This window comes from Colletotrichum costaricense (assembly GCF_030867565.1).
Source record: "Colletotrichum costaricense strain IMI 309622 chromosome Unknown Scaffold_19.1, whole genome shotgun sequence".
NCBI lineage: Eukaryota > Fungi > Ascomycota > Sordariomycetes > Glomerellales > Glomerellaceae > Colletotrichum > Colletotrichum costaricense.
The window spans coordinates 705,856-727,512 of record NW_026848248.1 but is presented as its reverse complement, the minus strand read 5'-3'; the positions used below and the strand labels follow the sequence as shown (position 1 = coordinate 727,512).

Genomic DNA, 21,657 nt, shown 5'->3' with positions numbered 1-21,657 from the left:
ACTCACAGGCTCACCCTCACTCATACAGCCCAGATCCATTCTCACCTCACCCCATCCATCCCATACCATCCCATCCTGAGGTGTCTTGCTCTGTGCTGCCCATCACTCATCCAGGGCCACCATCCCATTACCCATCGCCCATTGCCTCGACCGTACCACTAAAGTAGATATATCGGTCCTTCCTCCATCGACGGGCTCCATCGCTCTGACCCTCCCCTCTTCTTTCTATCCTCTTTAACCTGACAGACCCATCCATCCCGAACACATTAGAATCTTCTTTCTTTTCTGTTCTTGTTGTCCCACAGCCTTTTTTTATTTGATACCTCTTTATCTATCCAGCCAGTTGCTTTGTGTGTCTTCTTCTGCTTGCACTGCAACTCCCGCCATCCATCACTGCGATACAATTTTACAAAGTATTTGGCATTCTCATCCATCGTAGTCTATCTGTACCATCAACCTACAGGTAGTGAACTACAGTGCTCTGTCTCTGTATAGAGTAGATATCTCCTCATCTTCGTCCTCCTCCGCACCAGAACAAGACCGCATTGCACTTACACGCGCTGTGTTCCTTGTCTTGTTCCCCTCTCAACACTTTTTTCTCTCATTCCGCCCAGACCACACCTGCTGCGAACCCGGCAAGACCCCTGCACGCTAAGGCAAGAGCTAGCCATCTTGGACGCCACATTTCATCACCCACCCTGGGACAGCTCGACCAGCTTCCCCATCCTAGCGCAGCGATTGGGTACAGGGCCTTCTAACTGACCCCGAAGAGAGAATTCTCACGGCAGGAGCAGCCCAGGAAGCCCAGGAAACAGGTGCACCTAGCTAAAGCAACAAAGCGGCGACTGCTCTAAACGGCAGGCCCAGCCAACCACAGCTACCATACCCAGGCGCACACCCTGTGTGACTCCTTCCTTTAACAAAGGGTCGTCGGCGTAGTGTTTTTTTTCCCACGCCTGCCGCCTGCCTCGCATATTCGCATCCATGCCTTCCGCAATCTTTCCTGATCACCACCCAGGTCCGTACAAACCACACCTCTCCAGTCCACCACCCAAGCTATTCTTTTTTTCCCTCCCCTTCTACCTCTGCACGCCCAAATCTCAACTCTTCACCACTTTATTCTTGTCTACCGCCGTCACTATCGACATATTCATTCTTGAACAAGCTTTTGAGTACTAACATACCCTTTTCCACACAAAAAGACCTTGGTCTTATACAGGCCAAGCAATCTGCTCTGGCGAAGTTGGCCATGAGCTCCAACAAGGATTCGCGCGCCCCTTCGTCATCGCCTCCCTTCCACTCTAACAAATCGACCGCCGCTGCGAACTCGAACTCGAACTACCTCACCGAGCCCCAGGCACTGCCTGTCTCTCACCCTCACGATGGCCTTCTCCCGCCTCCTGCTATGGCGCACGCCATTCGATCTATGAACGACTTGAGTGGCCCGATCGCCCTCCGCGATCGCTCCTTGGTCGCAAACTCCGATACCCCTCCTGCGATGCGAAGCGTGGTTTCGACCGCTCCAAATTCCCCTAGAATGTATGTACAGGACCCAAAAAAGATATTTTCAGATTGGTACCACCCCGAGGGAATACTCCTTCCCTCCTGGTGGCTGAGCATTTTACCACATCTTACACCTCATATTCTGGAGCATGGCTAATCGAATAAACCAACAGCCCGCCTGTCAGACAGAATTCTGGAGGAACCACTCCCCGCCTTCGCCCCCACCCCGCCACACTCAATGTTCCTGGCATGACCGTCTCGAGAGCTTCGCCCGACGGAAAGATTAGTGACCGCGATGTCGCTGCGAAGCTGGTCATCGTCATGGTTGGACTTCCCGCGCGCGGAAAGTCCTACATTACCAAGAAGGTCCAGCGCTACCTGTCTTGGCAGCAGTACAGCTCTACAATCTTCAATGTCGGAAATCGCAGACGCGTGGCTGCCGGCATGAGTTCGCCGATGAAGTCTGCCTACTCGCCCGCTGCCGTTAGACTCGACCCGCCGGCCCAGGCTGCTTCGATCCTGCTTAATGGTCATGCTTCCCGTGGCAATAAGGAGCCTGCGGAGCTAAACCTTAATGAGGAGAGCGACGGCATTGACCAGTCCGCCAAGTTCTTCGACCCGACCAACGAGACTGCGGCCAAGCTCCGGGAGCAGGTGGCTTTGGACACTCTGGACGAGCTTCTGGACTACCTTCTGCACCAGGGCGGTTCCGTCGGCATCCTCGATGCGACAAACAGCACTATCCACCGCCGCCAGCTTCTGGTCGACAGAATCAAGGCGCGCGAGCCCAAGCTCGGAATTCTCTTCATCGAGAGTATCTGCCACGACCAGAACGTAAGTGTTCTCACCGCGCTTGTCTCTTGAAATCTCATCTAACGTGTTTGCAGCTTCTCGAGGCCAACATGCGCCTGAAGCTTTCTGGCCCCGACTACAAGGACAAGGATCCTCACCAGTCTCTTGCTGATTTCAAGAGACGTGTCGCCGCCTACGAGAGCGCTTATGTTCCTCTTGGAGAGTACGAGGAGGCACACGACATGCAGTACATTCAGGTATGTTCAAGCCCTGGCGCAGAGAAACACAAGTCGCTAACGCGCTGCCAAAGATGATTGATGTTGGCCGCAAGCTGGTCCAGTATAGATTGCGGGGCTTCCTGAGCGGCGGCATCAGCTCCTACCTGACGACATTCAACCTTGCGCCGCGCCAGATATGGTTGACCCGGCATGGACAGAGTGTCGATAACCGCAATGGAAAGCTCGGCGGAGATTCCGACCTCACCGCCGACGGAGAGCTCTACGGACAGGCTCTCCACCGATTCATGACCCAGAAGCGCAAGGAGTGGCTCATTGAGCAGAAAGATAAGATCGCTCAGTCGTCATTCCCGCCTAAGGCCGGCGACCACACCCCGCCGTATCCCGAGCTGAATCGGGAACTGGACGAGAAGAATTTCTGCGTCTGGACCTCGATGCTTAAGCGCAGCGTGCAGACGGCACAGCAGTTCGACAATGATGACGACTACGACGTCAAGGCTTGGGCGGTGCTGAACGAGCTCAACGCTGGCCTCTTTGAGGGCATGACGTATGAGGAGATCGCCAGAAGATTCCCTGCCGAGTATAAGAAGCGCGCTGCGGATAAGCTCCATTACACCTACCCGGGTGTCGGTGGAGAAGGATATCTCCAGGTCATCGCTCGCTTGCGCGATATAGTCCGCGAGATTGAGCGTATCGAGGATCACGTTCTCATTGTTGGACATCGCTCGGTCTGCCGTGTGCTCATGGCTTACTTTATGGATTTATCCCGTGACGAGATCGCCGACTTGGATGTTCCTCTGGGCATGCTCTACTCTATCGAGCCTAAGCCCTACGGCTACGACTTCCACGCGTACCGCTACTTGCCGGAGAAGGGAACGTTCATCGAGCAACCCAACTACCGCCCGCAGCGCACCGTTAACCGCGACGCTTGAGATCAGAGCCAAAGACAAGCTTTGACTGTATCATATGACGACCTGTACAACACGAATGGAATTCCGGAAAGGAGTTTTGGGCGTTGAGGAAAACTCAACTACGACCACGATTTTGCTCATTTTTTGGAAGGGGGGACATTTTTCTTTTTTTGGAAGGGTGTGGGAAAATACGATCCCACACACATGATTTGCTCTTACTTGCTACTACTTGAACCAGGGACTTCTTCAACCTCGGAGGCGGGAAGGGGATTGAAGCATTTGCTCGGCGTTTGGGAATCCAATACGGCCATCTGACGAAAGAGGTCAAAAAGATACCCATGACGCAAGGATTCACGAGAGACATAGCCGGACGGCCCTCTCATTGCTCAATTTTGCAAGGCTTGTTCACAAACACAAGCCATTACGTTCTTCTAGGCAGATAGGAGACAAAAAGTCTATCACATGAACATGCTGTACCTGCCTATTCGGTGAAGTGATGTTGAATGATGGTGTAGTGTCCAGAGATCCCTGGGATCTGACTAAACAGGCTTTCCTTCCCGAAGATCTGGATGGGTTGACTACCAAACTGACAATCTGACGTTGCCTTTGTTGCGTGTCACTGCACTGTCTAGGCTCGGGGCCGACATCCTGTAGGAATGACAGACAGTGGAGGCTCCGCCGAGGTGCACTAGCGTCCGTCCGGCAGATGTAACCATAGAACCAACCCATGGGTAATGCGATGTGATGTGACAGGACAAGGAGGGGGACCGTTATTTGTTTCTTTGGCATGTCTTGTTCCTGACAAGCCTCTAGTACGTAAGGTCGGGCGGCGGGATGGGAAGGTGCTGGGTTAGGGGATGTGAAGAGTGTGGCGTGACACACAATCACAACCAATCCAGATCTGCCGCGGGTGTGCCCGGGAGAGCTGCACCGGGTGAAACTCGGCGTTGGTTGAGGCTCAAAGGGCTCGGCGGTGTCCTCCCCCCCCCCCCCCCCCCCCCCCCCCTCCCCGCCCCTGTCCGCCGGCCTCGCGGCGCGCTGTGTGCACGTTTGGTGGGGGGGTGGCCGGGGGGGGCGGGCCGGGGTGAACCCGGGGGGGGTTGGGGGGCAAAGGGGGCCGGGGGGGTCCCCCCCCCCCCCCCCCCCTTGTTCGTTGGCGTCCCTTTGTCACGAGGTTTGGCGGTCCGGTTTGTGATATTCGGGCCGAGGGTTCCTACGAGCGGCGGCTTTCTGTGGCTTGGGTTTGGCGTTGTGGTTTGATATGTCGTCGGGTGATGATGATAGTGGGTTTGGGGGTTGAGGACCAGTGGTGTGATCGTAAGGCAATCTCGAGATTGGGCGTATCTAACAGAGAGATGGTTTTCCGATTGTGAGGCTTGGATCTTTTAAGATAGTAAGGCCCTGGATCAGGATAGGAGATGTTTTGGAAGCAACGTGTAGACCACCTCAGGCGCTGGGTTCATGATCGTGATCATGTTCTCCTGTCGAAGCTTGAAGACGCTCCACATGGCCTGGGAATCTGTAGGCCTTCGCAATTGTCACATCAAGGACTTTGGGTTCCGGGCATCCGCTTTGTATGTATCTGTAAGCGGTACTGCTCTGAGCATCCTTGGCTACAGCCAGTAGGAGTTTCTTCACCGCTGCGGGAAAGCTCGTACGAAAGCCCACGATGCTTGGGTCTGCTCCAGCTGTTTTCCCCTTCCTTTCCATCGTTCCACTCTATTTCTCAAAAGTGAAGGAAGTTCCGATAGCTTGGGTTAGTTAGCACTCGCCTCGGTAGATGTTGTGTCTATGAGGCCTCGATGACATGATCGAGGCGAAGCCTATACTCTGTTGTTCCTTAGCAACCTTACGTACGTGTTACACTGCAGACATGATTTCCATCAGGAGCAGGGCAAACCAGCGACCCCCGGGGGGTTTTCCGTGTTGATATTTTTAGTATAGTAGGCAGCTTGAATCAATACGCCGAGTCCCGGCAAGAGCCAGGAAGTTGCCTAACAATGATCATCCTATAAATTCGGCTAGGTTACCCGGTATGACTTTTGTCCCTCACCCTTGTGGTATATTTAGTTCTGACCGCGCCAGAGACATACCTTCAGGATTACCTTGCTACTGAGTCGCTTGCTTGCTTGCACCGCATTCCCCTACATCGCTGAGTAGTTTGCATTGAGAGCGGAATGCAAGACACAGTCCAGCCTAACCAAACCACCGTTCAGTGCCAAGCTCTGCTCGAGGCGTGTTCTGAGTAGAATAACCTACGGCGGTACGACGCATGGGATTGTTGGGTTCCATTCGCTCTAAGAGTAAAACTGTCATGGTCGACTTACTCAGTGTGGTATGCTTGATACACCGTCACCAAGGCCATTGATCCTAAGCACGACGGCTCAACAGCTATCTCGGGCAACTTGACTGAGCCTGACGACAATGGTCTTGAAATTCCCAAGCCTGCTGGAAAATTGCCGTAAATACCCCTAGAAAGTATCCGGCTTCGCTGGCTGACCAACAGTCTGTCCGAAGAGGAGCCCAACCCCTTGTGTCAACATAACCAGCCTACCAAGGCAGATGAACACACAGGAGCCATGATACGCCGAGGTGCTACTAAAGGTCGTTCTCTAAACGCTGGATCCGGTGCGGCTTTGTCTTGCTTACACCTTCTCTCCGCCCGCCGGGTTCGCTATACTTAGCGTCGCCCTGTTATCTACAAGATTACATGTACCTCGCTCCCTCTCGTTATATCCCAGAACTTATCTAATAGTCATGTAGAATACGTGGCGGACACCGCCCAAAGTTGACGAGCAGCAGATGGCAAACTGAATTTCGATTATTTCTACTGTTCTACGAATGCCCGGCCACATGAGATCTTTCTCCCTGGCGGAGGCGAGACACCGAGCAGGAAGAGAAACCTACTACCTCCATGATGACGTGGAACATTCCGGGTGGCCGGTACACTGCTGCTGGGTTGCGAGGAAGAGGCGAAGGCATACCTCTATATAGTACTCTGAGGCAACGGGCCACGAACGTCAATGTCCAAACACTCCAGCAGCACGAGAGATGCCACGGGTGCTTCGTATCGTAACAGAAACGTGGTATTAGTAAAATACATATGCCAGGCAAGTGCTATATCATCATTATCACTTCAAGAGATTTTGGACCAGAGGTTGTTATGAACAAATTTGCTATTGTTTCACATATTTACATAAAGCAAGGTGGTATAAGCACCAAACCACAAGCCACTCATCCATTGACCAAATGACTCGACCAAAGAACAGCAGTATAACAAAACACAAAACAGAAAAAAACCGACAAGCCAACACAATATTTGTCGCTCATAAAGCACGGGGTTTTGAGGGTATCAAACAAGACACCTTTTTGTAGTGTAGGGTATTTCCAGGAATTCCAATGTCTCCCCTCCCACACGCCTTTTGTTTTTGACCCGATTCCCTTTAGACCTTGCGGTCACTGTAAAACATCATCTCTTTTTTTCTTCTTTCCATAACGCTTAGCTCCTTCTGTTAACGACGGAAGAGTGTTTAGGCCTGAACAGGCTTGATCTGAGTAAAGATCTCGCCGGCGGTGCGCTTGACGATACCACCAGTTACGGGCAGGCTGGTGCACTGCTCGAGGAAGAGATCGATCTCGCGGGCGGCCTGTCTGCCCTCGTTGATACCCCAGACGATGAGGGACTGGCCACGGCGGCAGTCACCGGCGGCAAAGACGCCAGGGATGTTGGTGCTGTACTTGCCAGGCGGGGTCTTGACGTTCTTGCGGGCATCCTTCTCAATGTCGTCACCAAGGATGCGGGCCTCGGGGCCGAGGAAACCCATGGACAGGAGGACGAGGTCGGCAGGGAAGAACTGCTGGGAGCCCTCGATCTTCTTCATATCCCAGCCACCAGTCGCGGAGCGAGTCCACTCAACGCGGATGGTGTTGATGCCCTTGACCTTTCCAGAGCCATCGTCGACGAACTCCTCGGACATAATGCAGAACTCACGGGGGTCCTTGCCCATGTGCTGCTTGACCTCGGTGTGGCCGTAGTCAACACGGTAGATGCGGGGCCACTGGGGCCATGGGTTGTCGCGGGCACGCTCCGGGGGAGGCTGGGGAAGCAGCTCAAAGTTGATGACAGACTTGGCGCCGTGACGGACGGAAGTACCGATACAGTCGTTACCGGTGTCACCACCACCAATGACAACGACATCCTTGCCCTTGGCGGAAATGTAGGATCCATCCTCGAGCTCAGAGTCGAGCAGGGACTTGGTGTTCTTGTGCAAAAACTCCATAGCGTAGTGGATTCCCTCGAGCTCGCGACCCTTGATGGGAAGATCACGGGCAACGGTGGCACCAGTGGCGATGACGACGGCATCGTTCTCAGCTCTGAGGTCCATGAGCTGGATATCCTCGCCGACGGCAACACCGCACTTGAAGTTGATACCCTCAGCGGCCATGAAGTCGGTACGGCGCTTGACAATGCGCTTGTCGAGCTTCATGTTGGGGATACCGTACATGAGAAGACCACCGGGGCGGTCAGCACGCTCGTAGACGGTGACGGTGTGACCAGCGCGGTTGAGCTGGTCAGCAGCAGCCAGACCAGCAGGGCCGGAGCCGATGATGGCAACCTTCTTGCCGGTGCGGACCTCAGGGGGAGTGGGGATCATCCAGCCCTGTTCGAAACCACGGTCGATGATGGCACACTCGATCGACTTGATACCAACAGGGTCTTCATTAATGCCCAAGACACAGGCACCCTCGCAAGGAGCAGGGCAGACACGGCCAGTGAACTCGGGGAAGTTGTTGGTCATGAGCAGACGGTTGAGAGCGTCACGCCACTGGTTCCTGGAGTGATTGTTAGCTTTTTATTCGGCACACGCGTTCAATTTGACGATGGATACTTACTGGAACACCAATTCGTTCCACTTGGGAATGATGTTGGAGATGGGGCAACCCGTCTCAGACTGGCAGAAGGGAACACCGCAGTCCATGCAACGAGCAGACTGGTACTTGAGCTCGTCCTCATCAAGACGAGAGGAAAGCTCGGCCCAATCCTTGGTACGGGTCTTTGCACTCCTGTACTTCTCAGCACGGCGCTGGTACTTCATGAAACCCTTGGTCTTGTCGAGGACAAGGGCACGCTTCTTCTCGGCAGCGTTGTCGCCAATGGTCTCCTCGATATCCTGGAGCTTGGCAGCCTTCTCCTCCTTCTTGTTGTGGACACCAGAGACGATAGGCAGGTTGTACTCGGCGCGCTTGGCCTCGGCAGCCTTGGCGGCCTCCTCCTTGAGGACGCGCTTGTAGTCGACAGGCATGACCTTAACGAAGCGGGGAAGAGCACGGTTGAAGTCAACCAAGATACGGGCAGCAAGCTCGGAGCCAGTGTAGTGGTGGTGGTCCTCGATGAGACCGCGAAGGTAGGCGATCTCAGTGGGCTCCTCGACAGCCTCGGCCTCAACCATCTCAGTGTTGAGCTTGGAGAGGAAGTCCTTGTGGATGTCGAGGACGTAGGCGATACCACCAGACATACCGGCAGCGAAGTTGCGGCCAGTGCTGCCGAGAATGACGACTCGGCCACCAGTCATGTACTCGCAACCGTGGTCACCGACACCCTCAACAACAGCGGTAGCACCGGAGTTGCGGACAGCGAATCTCTCAGCCGCAACGCCGCGGAAGAAGCAAGTACCCTTGGTAGCACCGTACAAGCAGACGTTACCAACGATGATGTTCTCCTCGGCCTTGAAGACCGCGGAACGGGGAGGGTAGACAATCAGGCGACCACCGGACAGACCCTTGCCGACGTAGTCGTTGGCATCACCCTCGAGCTCGAGAGTAACACCAGGGGCCAAGAAGGCACCGAAGGACTGACCCGCGGAGCCCTTGATATTGACGTGGACCGTGTCCAAAGGCAGACCATCTTCACCGTAGCGCTTGGAGATGTGGTAAGACAGCGAGGTACCCATCGCACGATCAGTGTTGACAATGTCACACTCGATTCTAGAGGGGAGTCCCTTGTCCAGGGTCAACTCGGCCTCAGAGATGAGCTTGTTGTCCAAGCGGACGTAAAGCTTGTGGTCCTGCTTGCGGACGTTGAAAGTAGCAACACCAGGGCGGAGCTTGTGAGCAGGAGTCAGGAGGAGAGAGAGGTCGATGTTGGCGGTCTTGTTGGTGCGCAACTCGTCGTTGACCTTGAGAACTTCAACGTGACCAACCATCTCGTTGATAGTACGGAAACCAAGCTTAGCCATAATTGCACGGAGCTCGTTGGCAACGTAGTAAAAGAAGTTGATGACGTGCTCGGGAGTACCGGTGAACTTCTTGCGGAGCTCAGGGTCCTGGGTAGCGATACCAACAGGGCAAGAGTTCAAGTGGCACTTGCGCATGAAGACACAGCCCATGGCGATAAGAGGAGTAGTAGCGAAGCCCCATTCCTCGGCACCGAGCAAACAGGCCATGGCGACATCACGACCAGTGCGGAGTTGACCGTCAGTCTGGACAACAACACGACCACGGAGGTCGTTCAAGACCAAGGTCTGGTGAGTCTCGGCAAGACCAAGCTCCCAGGGAAGACCAGCATACTTGATACCAGTCCAACGGGAGGCACCGGTACCACCATCGTGACCAGAGATCAGGATGTGGTCAGCCTTGGCCTTGGCGACACCGGAGGCGACGATACCGACACCAACCTCGGACACCAGCTTGACAGAGACGCGAGAGCGGGGGCTGGAGCACTTGAGGTCGTAAATCAACTGCTTCAAATCCTCAATGGAGTAAATGTCGTGGTGAGGAGGAGGCGAGATGAGACCGACGCCAGGGGTAGAGTGACGAGTGCGAGCAATGGACTTGGACACCTTGTGACCAGGAAGCTCACCACCTTCACCGGGCTTTGCGCCCTGGGCCATCTTAATCTGAAGCTCGTCAGAGTCTGCGAGGTAAGCCGAGGTGACACCGAAACGGCCAGATGCAACCTGCTTGATGGCAGATCGCATAGTATCGCCGTTGGGCAGACGCTGAGAACGCTCAGGATCCTCACCGCCCTCACCAGTGTTGGACTTGCCACCAAGTCTGTTCATGGCAACAGCCAGAGTGGAGTGAGACTCCATGGAGATGGAACCGTAAGACATTGCACCAGTACAGAAACGGCGCACAATCTCGGTCCAGGGCTCGACCTGCTCGATTGGGACGGGGGTGCAGTCCTCGAACTTGAAGTCGAGCATACCGCGGAGAGTGCAGGCCTTGATCTGCTCGTACTGGGAGCGGGAGTACGCCTCGTAGGACTTGTCGTTCTTGGTGCGGACGGCATCCTGGATGTTGGCAATGCAAGTGGGATCGTTCATGTGAGCCTCACCACCATCACGCCAGTGGTATTCTCCAGACTCGGGCAGACCGCTGATACCGACAGTGGCACGGGAGGGGAAACCACGCTCGTGGAAACGGAAAGCATCCTCAGCGATAGCCTCGAACGTAGCACCCTGGATACGAGAAGCAGTACCCTTGAAGCAGCGCTCGATGACGCTCTCGTCGAGACCAAGAGCCTCGAAAATCTGGGCACCCTTGTAGGAAGCAAGAGTCGAGATACCCATCTTGGACATGACCTTGAGAATACCGCCATCGCAGGAGTGCTTGTAATTGTGAATGAGAGCATCGTCGGAGAGCTTCTTCTTAATAAGCTTCTCGCGGTTGAGCTTGAGGATGCACTCCATGGAGAGGTAAGGGTTGATAGCATCAGCACCGTATCCGAGGAGAACACACATGTGGTGGACCTCGCGAGCCTCAGCAGTCTCAACGACGATGGCAGCCAGAGATCGCCACTTGTTGCTGACCAGGTGATGGTGAACCATACCGGAGGCAAGGAGGGCAGTGACGGGAACGCGATCCTTGGAGGTGTTACGGTCGGACAGAACAATGATGCGGTCCTTGTTCTCAATGGCAGCGGTAGTCTCGTTGCAGATGTAGTCGAGGTGGCGCAAGTAGCCCGCGGTGCCCTCGCTCTTGGGGAAGGTCAAGTCAATGACCTTGACAGTCCACTCGGGGTGGATGGTGGACATGTTCTTGATAGAGTTGAACTCGGGGATCGAGAGAATGGGGCTGGGAAGCAAGAGACGACCGCACTGAGAGCTATCCATCTCCAATAGGTTGCCCTGAGGACCGACGTAGCACTCCAGAGACATGACGATCGACTCGCGAATAGGGTCGATGGGAGGGTTGGTAACCTGAGCGAAGAGCTGACGGAAGTACTCGTACAGGAGACGGGGTGCTTGGGACAAGCATGCCAAGGGAGCATCGTTACCCATGGATCCGAGGGCTTCCTTCTCGTCCGAGGCCATAGGAGCCAGGAGCAAGCTCACCTGCTCGTGAGTGTAGCCGAAGGACAGAAGAAGAGGATCCTCTTGCAGACGGGAGGCGTCGGGCTTGGCGGCGACATCGATGGACTTGCCAACGGTCTCGAGAACCTTGGGCAGAGTGATGAGCTCCTGGTCGATCCAGGCGCGGAAGTCCTGACGGCTGGAGACAGCCTCCTTCAGCTCCTTGTCGTCGATGATGCGACCAGCGAGGGTGTCAACGAGCAGCATGCGACCGGGCTGGAGACGACCCTTCTGGATAACCTTCTCGGGCTCAACGGGAATGGTGCCGACCTCGGAAGCGCAAATGATGCGGTCGTCGTCCATGACGTAGAAGCGGCAAGGACGCAGACCGTTACGGTCGAGGTTGGCACCGCAGTAGCGTCCATCGGCAAAGGTGAAGAGAGCGGGACCATCCCAGGGCTCCATCTGGCAAGCAGCCCACTCGTAGAATGCGGCCTTCTTGGGGTCCATGTGAGTGTTGCCTTGCCAGGCCTCGGGGACCATGAGCATGACAGCCTCGGGGAGAGAAAGAACACCGTTGATGGTGAGCAGCTCCAGGACGTTGTCGAAGGCGGCAGAGTCGGAACCACCGTCCTCAACGATGGGGTAGAGACCCTCGAGCTCCTCCTTGAAGATGTCGGACTGCATGACACCCTCTCGGGCCTTCATCCAGTTCTTGTTACCGCGAAGAGTGTTAATTTCACCGTTGTGGGCAGCCCATCTCAGAGGCTGAGCACGGTCCCAGGAGGGGAAGGTGTTAGTTGAGAAACGGGAGTGGACGAGGGCGAAGTGAGCCTCGTAGTCGGCGTTGACGAGATCATAGTAGTACTGGTACACCTGGACGGGAGACAGCTGTCCCTTGTAGACAATGTTCTTGTTGGAGAGGGAGCAGAGGTAGAACCAGTTCTGGAGACCAATGGTGTGGGTGGCGCGCTTTCTGAGGACATACAGCTGTCTTTCGAAGAGTCTGTCATCAAATTGCTCGGGGTCGGTGTTTTCGGGGGCGTTGGTCGGGCCGTAGGCGGAGGTCAACACGACAAAAGGTTGCATAATGATGGGTTCACGGGACTTGGCAGCAGGACCAAGCAGAGTCGAGTCAACGGGAGGCCTTCGCCATCCCAAGACACGCAGGCCTAACGATTCGGCAATGTCTTCCAACTGCCTCTTGGACTCTTGCAAAGTCTCCTCGTCTGGCTTAAAGAACAGGTTTCCCGTGGCATATTGTCCCAGAGGCGGCAACTTAATGCCTTCCTCCTTTTCAAAGTTCTTGACAAAGAATCTATGAGGGATCGAAGTCATGACGCCAGCGCCATCACCGTCTCGTGCATCAGATCCCACAGCACCTCTGTGGGTCATGTTGCAAAGTAGGTTGCGCGCTGTGAGACTGGTTAGCTTGGCTGCTGGGCGAACATTGGGCCGAGGGGATTATTGAACTCACCATCGCTGACAATTTTGTGGCTAGGCTTGCCCTTGATGTGGCTGCGAGAGGTGTCAGTGGTTACCTGTGTAGAGTTGAGAACAATTCTCTGTCTGGTCTTCTAGACGTACCAAGCAAAGCCGACACCGCATGCGTCTTTCTCCAAGCTCGGATCGTACAATCCTCTGCGTTCGATTGTCAGTATGGACATGTTCGAATTGATAAGGCGAGGAAACATACTGCTTCACCGGCAGAGCACCCGCCCAGGAGCCATTGTTGTCCGTCTGGTACTCATAGGGAGTGTATTGCTCTTTCTCAGATTCAATATGGATTTGTCGGTCGTCGAAGTCCTCGTGCAGGCCCATGCTAGGCGAGGATTCGAGCCTGATTGCAGTGGAAGGGGCTGGTATAGGTCGACGGGGGAGGGACTATTCCAGTCGGCAGCAGTCGATCGATAGGAGCAATGGCTCTGGTACGAATCTATCACGCCCCAAAACGGGTTCAGTTAGTGACGCTGAGGGACGAATATGTGTTGGTCAAGTACGATTTTGGTTCGATGGTGGTAAAATGAGGGGGAGTAAACGCCCAATGGCCAGACACAGGGTTGCACAGAGCACAGGAGTGGTCTTGGGCCACGCAAGAGACAGAGAGAGATAAGGCGAATGGTTGACGGTGAGTTCTGAGAGTAAGAGAAGAGTGGCGAAGAGGAATCGGTGGAGGAAATTGGATGCGGGGTGCGATATCCTTCAGTTAAGCTCGGAGCTGGCGAGGGACGCACGGAGGACCAGAGGGGAAATTTCCAGAGCAGGCCAAACTCTACTCCCGAACCGGATTGCTACGTCGTCCGGAAGTGAGGGAGCATCAGGTAGACTGGGAGCAAGAGTGAGAGAGCCTGGCGGTGGTATTGACTCCCGACCCCTGTTCGCAACGACGTAAAGCCAAGAGGGTAGGACAAGCATTCCGAGCAACAATGCGCAACTGGCAGCAAGCAGCAGCACATGCCACAAGCAATGGCGGCAGAACATGGCTCTAGTAGGGGCATTGTCGGTAGCAGTGGGAGCGAGGCAAGATGAGGCGAGCAACGCTCAAACCAAGCAATCGAAGCCGAACATGGAGGGGCAGGCTAGGACAAGAGCAAGCAAGCAGCTGGCAAGCAAGACTTCAGCCGTACCCATCCAACCCAAAAGCAGCTCAGACAATGGAGGGTCAGGCAAATGCAAGCACTGCCAGATGCCAAAGGCTGTTGGGTGCTGTCTGTCGTCTTTCTTGCCGACCACAGCTGGTGATGATTGCGGTGCCAGTGTCAGGGTGCCGTTTGCCAGTGCCACTACCAGTAGCGCAGCATTGCAGAATGCGGTGCCGGCGTAGGCTGTGGTCGCAGCCAATGAGAGGTAAGCTGTTGCCAAAGCATGCGGCTAAGAATGGTGACGCCAGTAACCGGCCCCAATCTGTCGTAGAAATGGGGGAACAAGCACATGGTCGCACACGCCAGTCCCGCCCATACTAGGCCGCCACCGGCCGACAACCCCTCCAAGATTTTTTTTTTTTTGGTGTGTTGTTTTGGCTTGGGGGGTTGATAGGCGATTGCAAGCTCCATTCCCGCGGTGACCTTACATCACATCCACAGGGATTACGACCAGGGGTCGCTCGTCTGGGCCTACGGGTGTGTGGGGTCGTCTGCAGTCGTACATAGTCGCATGCCCAAGGGAAAAGGGTGCATGTGTACCGCTGTGCAGGAAAGAATGTGCGGCTGTCCCAGAGAAAGAGAGTTGGGACGGAGGACGGAGATGCCAAATTCGCTGCGAATTGATGCGCCGTCAAATGCCATCGCCGCTGCCGCTGCCGCTGCTGTTGCTCTTTTCAAAGCCATGGGTGTCGCCAATGCCGCTCTCTCGTCAGAAGTATGGCTCAGACTCGCACAGCCGTTTTCGTATGAATTGGTCTCGTCAAGTGCTGCTTTCTCGGTGTCTCGCTTGTGATGCTCGTGTCTCTGTCTGTTCGGCTCCGATTTCTCTCACATATTCAAGCTCTCTGCTTCGATTCTCGTCTCTCCTGTGTGCCTTGCTGTTGGGCTGGATTGGGCGGTTGGTGGCATTGTGTGTAAGGCAGGTGAAAGGTAGTGGGAATGGCATGGCCGTGTCTCGGGTCTTGAGACGGCGGTCCCTATGTGAGCGCACGTATATAAAACTTACCGACAGGCTTTGGGTATTGTAATGGACCGAACGTGGTCGAGATGTTTGCGCAGTGGGATCGAGAGGGTTTCTTTTCTACCGTCGTAGCACCGCGCGTGAAGAGTGGGAGGGCGGAAGAAAGAGAAAAGCAGAAAAGGTGGGAGGTGGGAGACTGGCAGCCTTTTATTAAGATTTGGTGTATTGGTCCAAGTGTGTGGGCGAAGACGGGAGAGACAGGAGTGGGTGAAGAAGGAGGAGGAGTAAACGTCCTGAGTCGGCGCTGGGCCCAAGCTGGGGGAGGGGTGGTTGGAGGGGGTATCGAGAAGAGGCTAACAAGATGGATGTGAAGAAGGCGATCGCCGGCGGCCACCCGAACGACAAGAGAACGCAAGACCAGAGGAAGCCAATGCAATCTGGATGAATAAGACGATCCTGTATGGAGACATGAAATTGGCACATAGTAGGAAAACGGGGCAATGGGTTCGGGGAGCACGAGAGCGAAGAGCGGACGAGGCGCGGAACGACAATAACACGGCAAGAAGGTCCTTTTCGGGGATACTGGCGCTTTCCTGCCAGAAACGACCGATGGGCTGGCTCAGGTTCTCACTTGCCTTGCTACTTTTTTTCACCTTGTGGCAAGCCGACCAGAGAAAGGTTCAGCCAACCAGTGGCTCTCTTGGCCAGAATGTTGATCCACCACTCAAGGTACAAGCAGACAGGCAGGCTAAAGAATACCCGTCTACTGGAGAAAATCATACGGCCCCTCCCCTGGTAATTTGCGAGGTGCAGTAGGCTCAAGTGCTGGTGTTGCATATGCGCTCTGCCTCTCTCTTTTTCTCCCCCTTCTCTGCGGCTTTCCTGTCGTGTTTCTACGTTTACTGAGAGGGGAATGGGCCGAAAAAGAGCAGTGGGGGTTTGCAGCATGCAAAGTGGGATGAAATGGGGGTACGTACCAACCCCAAATGCAAGAGCTAAGGGAAAATACCTTAGGTAGCAAGTTGCTGCAAGAGGTACTGAGATGGGATGAGGATGGGAAGGAAAGGCACGACCTCGTACCTAGGTACCGAGAAGGAGAGACGGGAAGTCATGCAAAAGGGCGGCAGGAGCAGCGGCAGCAAATGGAACGGGAGGAAAGAGCCCAAAAGAGGGGTACGTATCGGTGAGAGAGGCTCCGTGGACGGCGCGGCTGTGTCTGTGCGCTGCTGCTGTTGCTGCCTTCCTCTCGGGCGTGTCGGTCTTTCTCTCCCATCCCATACCATCCCATCAGGGTGGCCTTTTTTCTGTTCTCGACAGGTACGCTTTTTCGAAAACCAAGCAGACACGGACTGCCTAGAAGGTGTAAGACAAAACCATACTCCGTAGCATGGTGGGGTCCGAATAACTTACGCAGTACGGATCCCTTAGCAGGGCGAAGCGCGGTCCAATCAATGCATCGATCAATCCAACACGTATGTCTTCCATTGGCGGCGTCTGGCGAGAGTCTCCAAATCTCTGACTCTTCGACAGCGCACTAACAGAACGGGACCCGTGGGTTGCTTGCGGGTGCCACTCTCCGCCCCGCCTCCGGTCCATGGGGCATGCGTCGTCTTCTCTCCTGCTCCGTTTTTCGGTCCATAATCCATCTCTCTTCAGTGGGCTCGCCGCTCCTCTCCACTGGCCCCTAGTCATCCAAGTTGATGCTACCATCTCCACCATGCCACCACCCTGCTAGCCTCCTTGCCTCCCACGACATGGCCTGGGAAGCTCGCCGCTGTTCGACTGTTACCATGCAGCAAACCTTGGAAATAACCCCTTCAAGGTGGCCTGTCCACGGCTGAGCATGGCCTGAAAGTGGACCGGTCCAGCGCACCATTCTGCCCCTCCACGGCTCTGGCACGCCGCACTTCAGGCCCAGCTCGACAATCAACCGCACGGCTGTATTCACAACGCTGCTTCTGACGGGGGACCATGCTCTCGGGAAATGGAATGGAAAGCCCCCCCCCCCTTTTCCCTCCTCAGTATTACTGAGTCCTCCTAGAAACCACATGCCAGAAAACACCGCACATCGGCCAGAAGCAAGACACCATCGACACCACCTACCTGCCTCGGGAAATGGCCATTCAGAGGGATTGACGGCCAGCTCATCAATGAACGACCGCTTGTACCGTCAATCTCAGCCTTCTCAGGCCAATGTCTCGGCTTTTGATTGCTACATAGCAACAACTCCCGGCATCCCACGCTTCCCCGGAGCGCCCTCGCTCACACTTTAGTCTTCAAGATGTTCATGATCTTCCGCCACGTCAACCTCGATCGACTTTCCTAGCCGTCGGCTCACCCTTCACCCACCATCCTAATAATCGATCCACCCACTCGCTACCTCACGCTTCCTCGCCAGTCTTTCCATTGCCCCAAACCTTCGTCTCATGCTACCACCAAAGGCAATACGTGCCGCCAATCTACTTCCCCATGCGCCACCACCACCTCCTCCAGAAATCTAACTGGGTCCCTCCCACCACGGCGGACGTGCCAACGTTGCTCTGCGGGGTCCTCCCCTGACCGTTGGGTAGGTATTCCGTTACGCCGTACTACCGGCCTGGCAACGCTTCACCCCAAATCCGCAATGATACTGGCTTTTCTTTTTTCTTCATCGTTGGTCGAACGACATTGGGTTCAAAACCTCGAGGTAAGACTCCAGATTACCTAACGTACAGCCCGGCCGCCTCATCTGGGGGGGATGGATCACGACAAAAAGCGTTCCTCATCTTGCTAGGTCGATGCTGCCGACATTGTTTGAGCCAAATTGGCACTCCACAAACTTGTCCTTTGACCGACAAACACAGCTTCCATTCATTTCATTCCGTTCGGATATTCCGCCCGGACCTAGCGCGAGGAGATGCCACGCCTCGGGAGCCATATCCCATATTCCGCCTGGGAGTCTTGGCCAATGGCGGTGACCCAATTTCAGATCGATCAATTTGAAGAAGATCGGGTCAGTGTATATGACGCCGGAGGCAAGCGGAGCCTTTTGCTGTGTACATAGTCCGTGGCTTAATGGCTTTTTCTGCCCGCTGCTGGGCTTGAATACACATCAGAAAAACACAGACCGCCATGCCTTACTTTGCCCTGCGGATCAAACGCTGTGCGCATTTGTGACTTGCTTCGGATGCATTCCGAACGCCATTCAGCGCTGCGTTTGCTCTACTCGAGGCATATGGAAGATATCTCGGGTAGTCACCCGAGACGTGTACGCAGTGCTGCAGTCTACCAGACGCGACAGTGGACGGTCAACTTCTTCCGCACATCCCGGACAAGTAACGTCCTATGGTTTACTTGGCCACTCTGGCGAATCCCTTTCCGTTCAAGCGTCGCTTGCGGAATACTGTGTGTAAGAGAATTTTGACACAAAAACCCAACGCCTCGGCGAAAACCAGCAGCAGAGATGCACCCCACACACTCCATGCGGGCCAAGCAGGGGGTACCCAGTCGTTTTTCGCTCTCTCGAAACGGAGTCGTTGTCATCAACGAGCAAGCTTTGAGCTTGCACCAATCAGCGGCTTGTATTTCAAAGAAGCCCTTGGCCGAAGTCGCCTCGGATCTTGGGGCCCCTGATAAACCGCAGGATGCCCCCAAGCAATTGGACCCGGACCCTTCTTGGACATGCGCCACTCCAGCATCGATGCAAGTGATTGGGGGAGCAAGTTGGGGGAGGGGATGGTGTTGAACATCTGTTCCATTTCAAAGGCGCGCTTGCACATGCTGATGGAAGACTTACTTGTTATTACATTGCTAGCGTGCAGAACCAGCATCTGTCGACTGGGCTGGCTTCAATGTCTCGCGGCCCTGCATGCACTATCTGTCATTGCTGCACTATCAGCCGGGGCAGGTCCAAAGATGACGGTTCTTGAGATCAACCAAGCTGCGTCAAGAACTCGATGTTGCGCAGATTCCGAGCTGTTTCCGAAATCCTATCACGAATGAGAGTGGTCGGTATATCTCTTGTTTGCCTATCAGCCCTCCGATCTACGGAACTTGGTGGTGTCCACGGCCGGCTCGACGGCAGCGGCCGACGAAGGACCAGGGGGGGCATCTGGGCTGCGACCTGTATCTTTTCCTCAAGCGCCTGCGGCGGCATTGATCACGGATACCGATGGACGGACCGACTGACAAATGGAACCCCAACACAAGATCCGCTCAGCAGAAGGACGCAGCTTGACTGCGGCCTGCTCCGCGAGAGCGATGTTCCAGGCGCGACGCACGTCGCAACTGCAAACAATACGGGCTTTACTGGAAGGCTAACCAATGGCGGGCAGCACCGAGCACATGCAGACAGGGAGCGGCGCAACAGCAGAGAGACGGGATAGGAAGAACGATTCTTTGCTGTACAGAATGGCGCTCGAAAAGGTAACTAGTCACCCTCTTCTCCGGCATATCATCGACTGGCGAGTTGGGCGTCTGACTGCATTGCAGCATCGACGGTTGTTGCCCAAATCGAAAAGGGTTGCTGTCAAAAAATCGACAACTTGAAATTGGAGAAGCCGGCCAATCACAACTAGAGCCTCATCTTCAACCGTCTTATCTTGAGCCAACCAAGATGGCCGCTTGCTGCATCTGCATCTGAGCTATAGCGAGCCAGGTATGCCCCTAGTCGGCACATCCATGCCAAATGCGACCCCGCCGACCGGAGGCGTTCGAGATCTCACAGTTCCTTGCTCAGCACGACCCTGTCTGTGTACACGCACAGACATTCGTGGTCTCTTGGCTTCTAGAGCTGGAGGGGAGGGTGAGAGAAGGAGAATGAGGGGGCCATCTCCGACGGGATTCCAACGTTCAAGGTAGCCTGCTGAGAAGCGGCACAGACATGCCAGCCACATGAGAGACACCATCCGCACTCGGCGATGAACCACTTGGGAGCGACGCATGCATGGGCTACGTCACAAATGTCACCGATGTGCACAAAAAGATGCTTATTCACACACGCACGCAAGTACATACCACAGGTATTTTTTCCCCTCTCGGTTTAAAGTTTGTGAGAAAAGCTGGTCGTTCCGGGACTCACTTAGGGTTTCGCAGGTTAGCCTGTCGACCAGCACGTGTCTGCATCCTTGATCTGGATGGACAGAAACTACATACGACCTGGAAGCGGTTACGATCACCTATGCCCTCCTGGAGCAACCCTCCATCTCCGCATTTGAGCAGCAATGACGCTTCAATATTAGAGGAAGTCGTCTCATATTGGATCCATACAGTCGGCTAGAACACGGGGACGAATGAACAGCTCGGTGATTCTAGTCACAAATCAATTGTCCGGCTACACATGTCAGTGACATATCAAGCCCCATACTCGGAGCATGTTTAGCGGGCTCCTGGTCAGCAACTTGAACAACAGGAATTATAAATGTCTGGTCTGGCTTTGGAAATGGTTGCTACGCATCCATTCTTTCACGTCCTTGTGGAGTTTGTCACGACACGAAGCGAAGCTGGGTGACGGGTCCGACATGGCATCTGCCATTTACCCATAGCGCTAACCAAGCCCCCCCGAAGTCGGCTCGGCCGTTCACCCTAACTAGGGCCGGGCGGATGTAACCCCTGGCTGGCGTTCTGGGACCTATATCGGAGGCGGCCACGCCCTCAGACCCAATCCATACCAACTTGCAAGGGGGTGTCTTGCTTAGTTGCTCGGTAGCAGGTCTAGGACAGAAGCGAAAAATTAAACGGGCAGAAGAGAGAGTCCACTCGAGTCAGCCCACGGCCGCGAGGAATTCCCACAAAGCGGAAATATGGCATTTGAAACCTCCACTTGCGCAGCCAATGCCAGCAACTCCGAAGTCAGCGCTGTTCCGACTTCTCCCGACGAGACACATCAGAGCGGCGCGGGGCGAATGCGCTGGTCCCTCATTTCCCCGTCGCTATGCAAATCAATGGCAGACGAGAGTCGACGCAGAAGCGCAGAGAATGTAAAAAGATGGAAAACGAATCCAACACCCCTGCTTTTTCTTACCAAACAAAAACAGTAAGCCCCCGTGGAAACGAGGAGACGCAGGCACCTGAGGGCTGAGCCCACGCAGTTTGGATGAAACCTAGTAACCAAGGAGCGCATGTTCAACGAATTCGGTCTGAGATTGATGCGAGGCACGCCGTATGTACAGCAGTTCTGGCGGTGGGAACTGGGTCTAAGCCCCGACGGAGGGAAGAGTCATTCGGTCAAACTGGCGGAGACTCTCAATTGGGTTTGAGCATATTTTTATTTTTCAAATGCTTTACTGTTAGCCTGACGGAGGGGCATGGAAATGGCAACCTCTCAGGCACCCACACATC

At 54.8% G+C, this 21,657-nt stretch overlaps 7 protein-coding genes across 7 annotated transcripts; 4 read left to right on the top strand and 3 right to left on the bottom strand.

Annotated features, from left to right (window-relative positions):
- Positions 1 to 984: 984 nt before the first annotated feature.
- On the top strand, positions 985 to 3,463 carry CCOS01_14082 (6-phosphofructo-2-kinase; the record flags this gene model as incomplete). Its single annotated transcript, XM_060462226.1, has 5 exons — positions 985 to 1,018; positions 1,203 to 1,539; positions 1,677 to 2,337; positions 2,391 to 2,552; positions 2,606 to 3,463. The coding sequence occupies 5 exons, from the start codon at positions 985 to 987 to the stop codon at positions 3,461 to 3,463; spliced, it is 2,052 nt and encodes a 683-aa protein (XP_060307322.1).
- Positions 3,464 to 6,972: 3,509 nt separating this feature from the next.
- CCOS01_14081 (glutamate synthase) lies at positions 6,973 to 13,557 on the bottom strand (the record flags this gene model as incomplete). The annotated part of the gene is made up of 5 exons (XM_060462225.1): positions 6,973 to 8,275; positions 8,336 to 13,151; positions 13,214 to 13,254; positions 13,324 to 13,377; positions 13,433 to 13,557. The coding sequence occupies 5 exons, from the start codon at positions 13,555 to 13,557 to the stop codon at positions 6,973 to 6,975; spliced, it is 6,339 nt and encodes a 2,112-aa protein (XP_060307321.1).
- Positions 13,558 to 15,170: 1,613 nt separating this feature from the next.
- Positions 15,171 to 15,296, top strand: CCOS01_14080 (uncharacterized protein; the record flags this gene model as incomplete). Its single annotated transcript, XM_060462224.1, has 1 exon — positions 15,171 to 15,296. The coding sequence occupies one exon, from the start codon at positions 15,171 to 15,173 to the stop codon at positions 15,294 to 15,296; it is 126 nt and encodes a 41-aa protein (XP_060307320.1).
- Positions 15,297 to 16,349: 1,053 nt separating this feature from the next.
- CCOS01_14079 (uncharacterized protein) lies at positions 16,350 to 16,935 on the bottom strand (the record flags this gene model as incomplete). Its single annotated transcript, XM_060462223.1, has 2 exons — positions 16,350 to 16,688; positions 16,750 to 16,935. The coding sequence occupies 2 exons, from the start codon at positions 16,933 to 16,935 to the stop codon at positions 16,350 to 16,352; spliced, it is 525 nt and encodes a 174-aa protein (XP_060307319.1).
- Positions 16,936 to 19,316: 2,381 nt separating this feature from the next.
- Positions 19,317 to 19,703, top strand: CCOS01_14078 (uncharacterized protein; the record flags this gene model as incomplete). Its single annotated transcript, XM_060462222.1, has 1 exon — positions 19,317 to 19,703. The coding sequence occupies one exon, from the start codon at positions 19,317 to 19,319 to the stop codon at positions 19,701 to 19,703; it is 387 nt and encodes a 128-aa protein (XP_060307318.1).
- Positions 19,704 to 19,728: 25 nt separating this feature from the next.
- CCOS01_14077 (uncharacterized protein) lies at positions 19,729 to 19,866 on the top strand (the record flags this gene model as incomplete). Its single annotated transcript, XM_060462221.1, has 1 exon — positions 19,729 to 19,866. One exon carries the CDS (start codon positions 19,729 to 19,731, stop codon positions 19,864 to 19,866), a length of 138 nt encoding a protein of 45 aa, XP_060307317.1.
- Positions 19,867 to 19,961: 95 nt separating this feature from the next.
- On the bottom strand, positions 19,962 to 20,261 carry CCOS01_14076 (uncharacterized protein; the record flags this gene model as incomplete). Its single annotated transcript, XM_060462220.1, has 1 exon — positions 19,962 to 20,261. The coding sequence occupies one exon, from the start codon at positions 20,259 to 20,261 to the stop codon at positions 19,962 to 19,964; it is 300 nt and encodes a 99-aa protein (XP_060307316.1).
- Between the last annotated feature and the right edge of the window lie 1,396 nt (positions 20,262 to 21,657).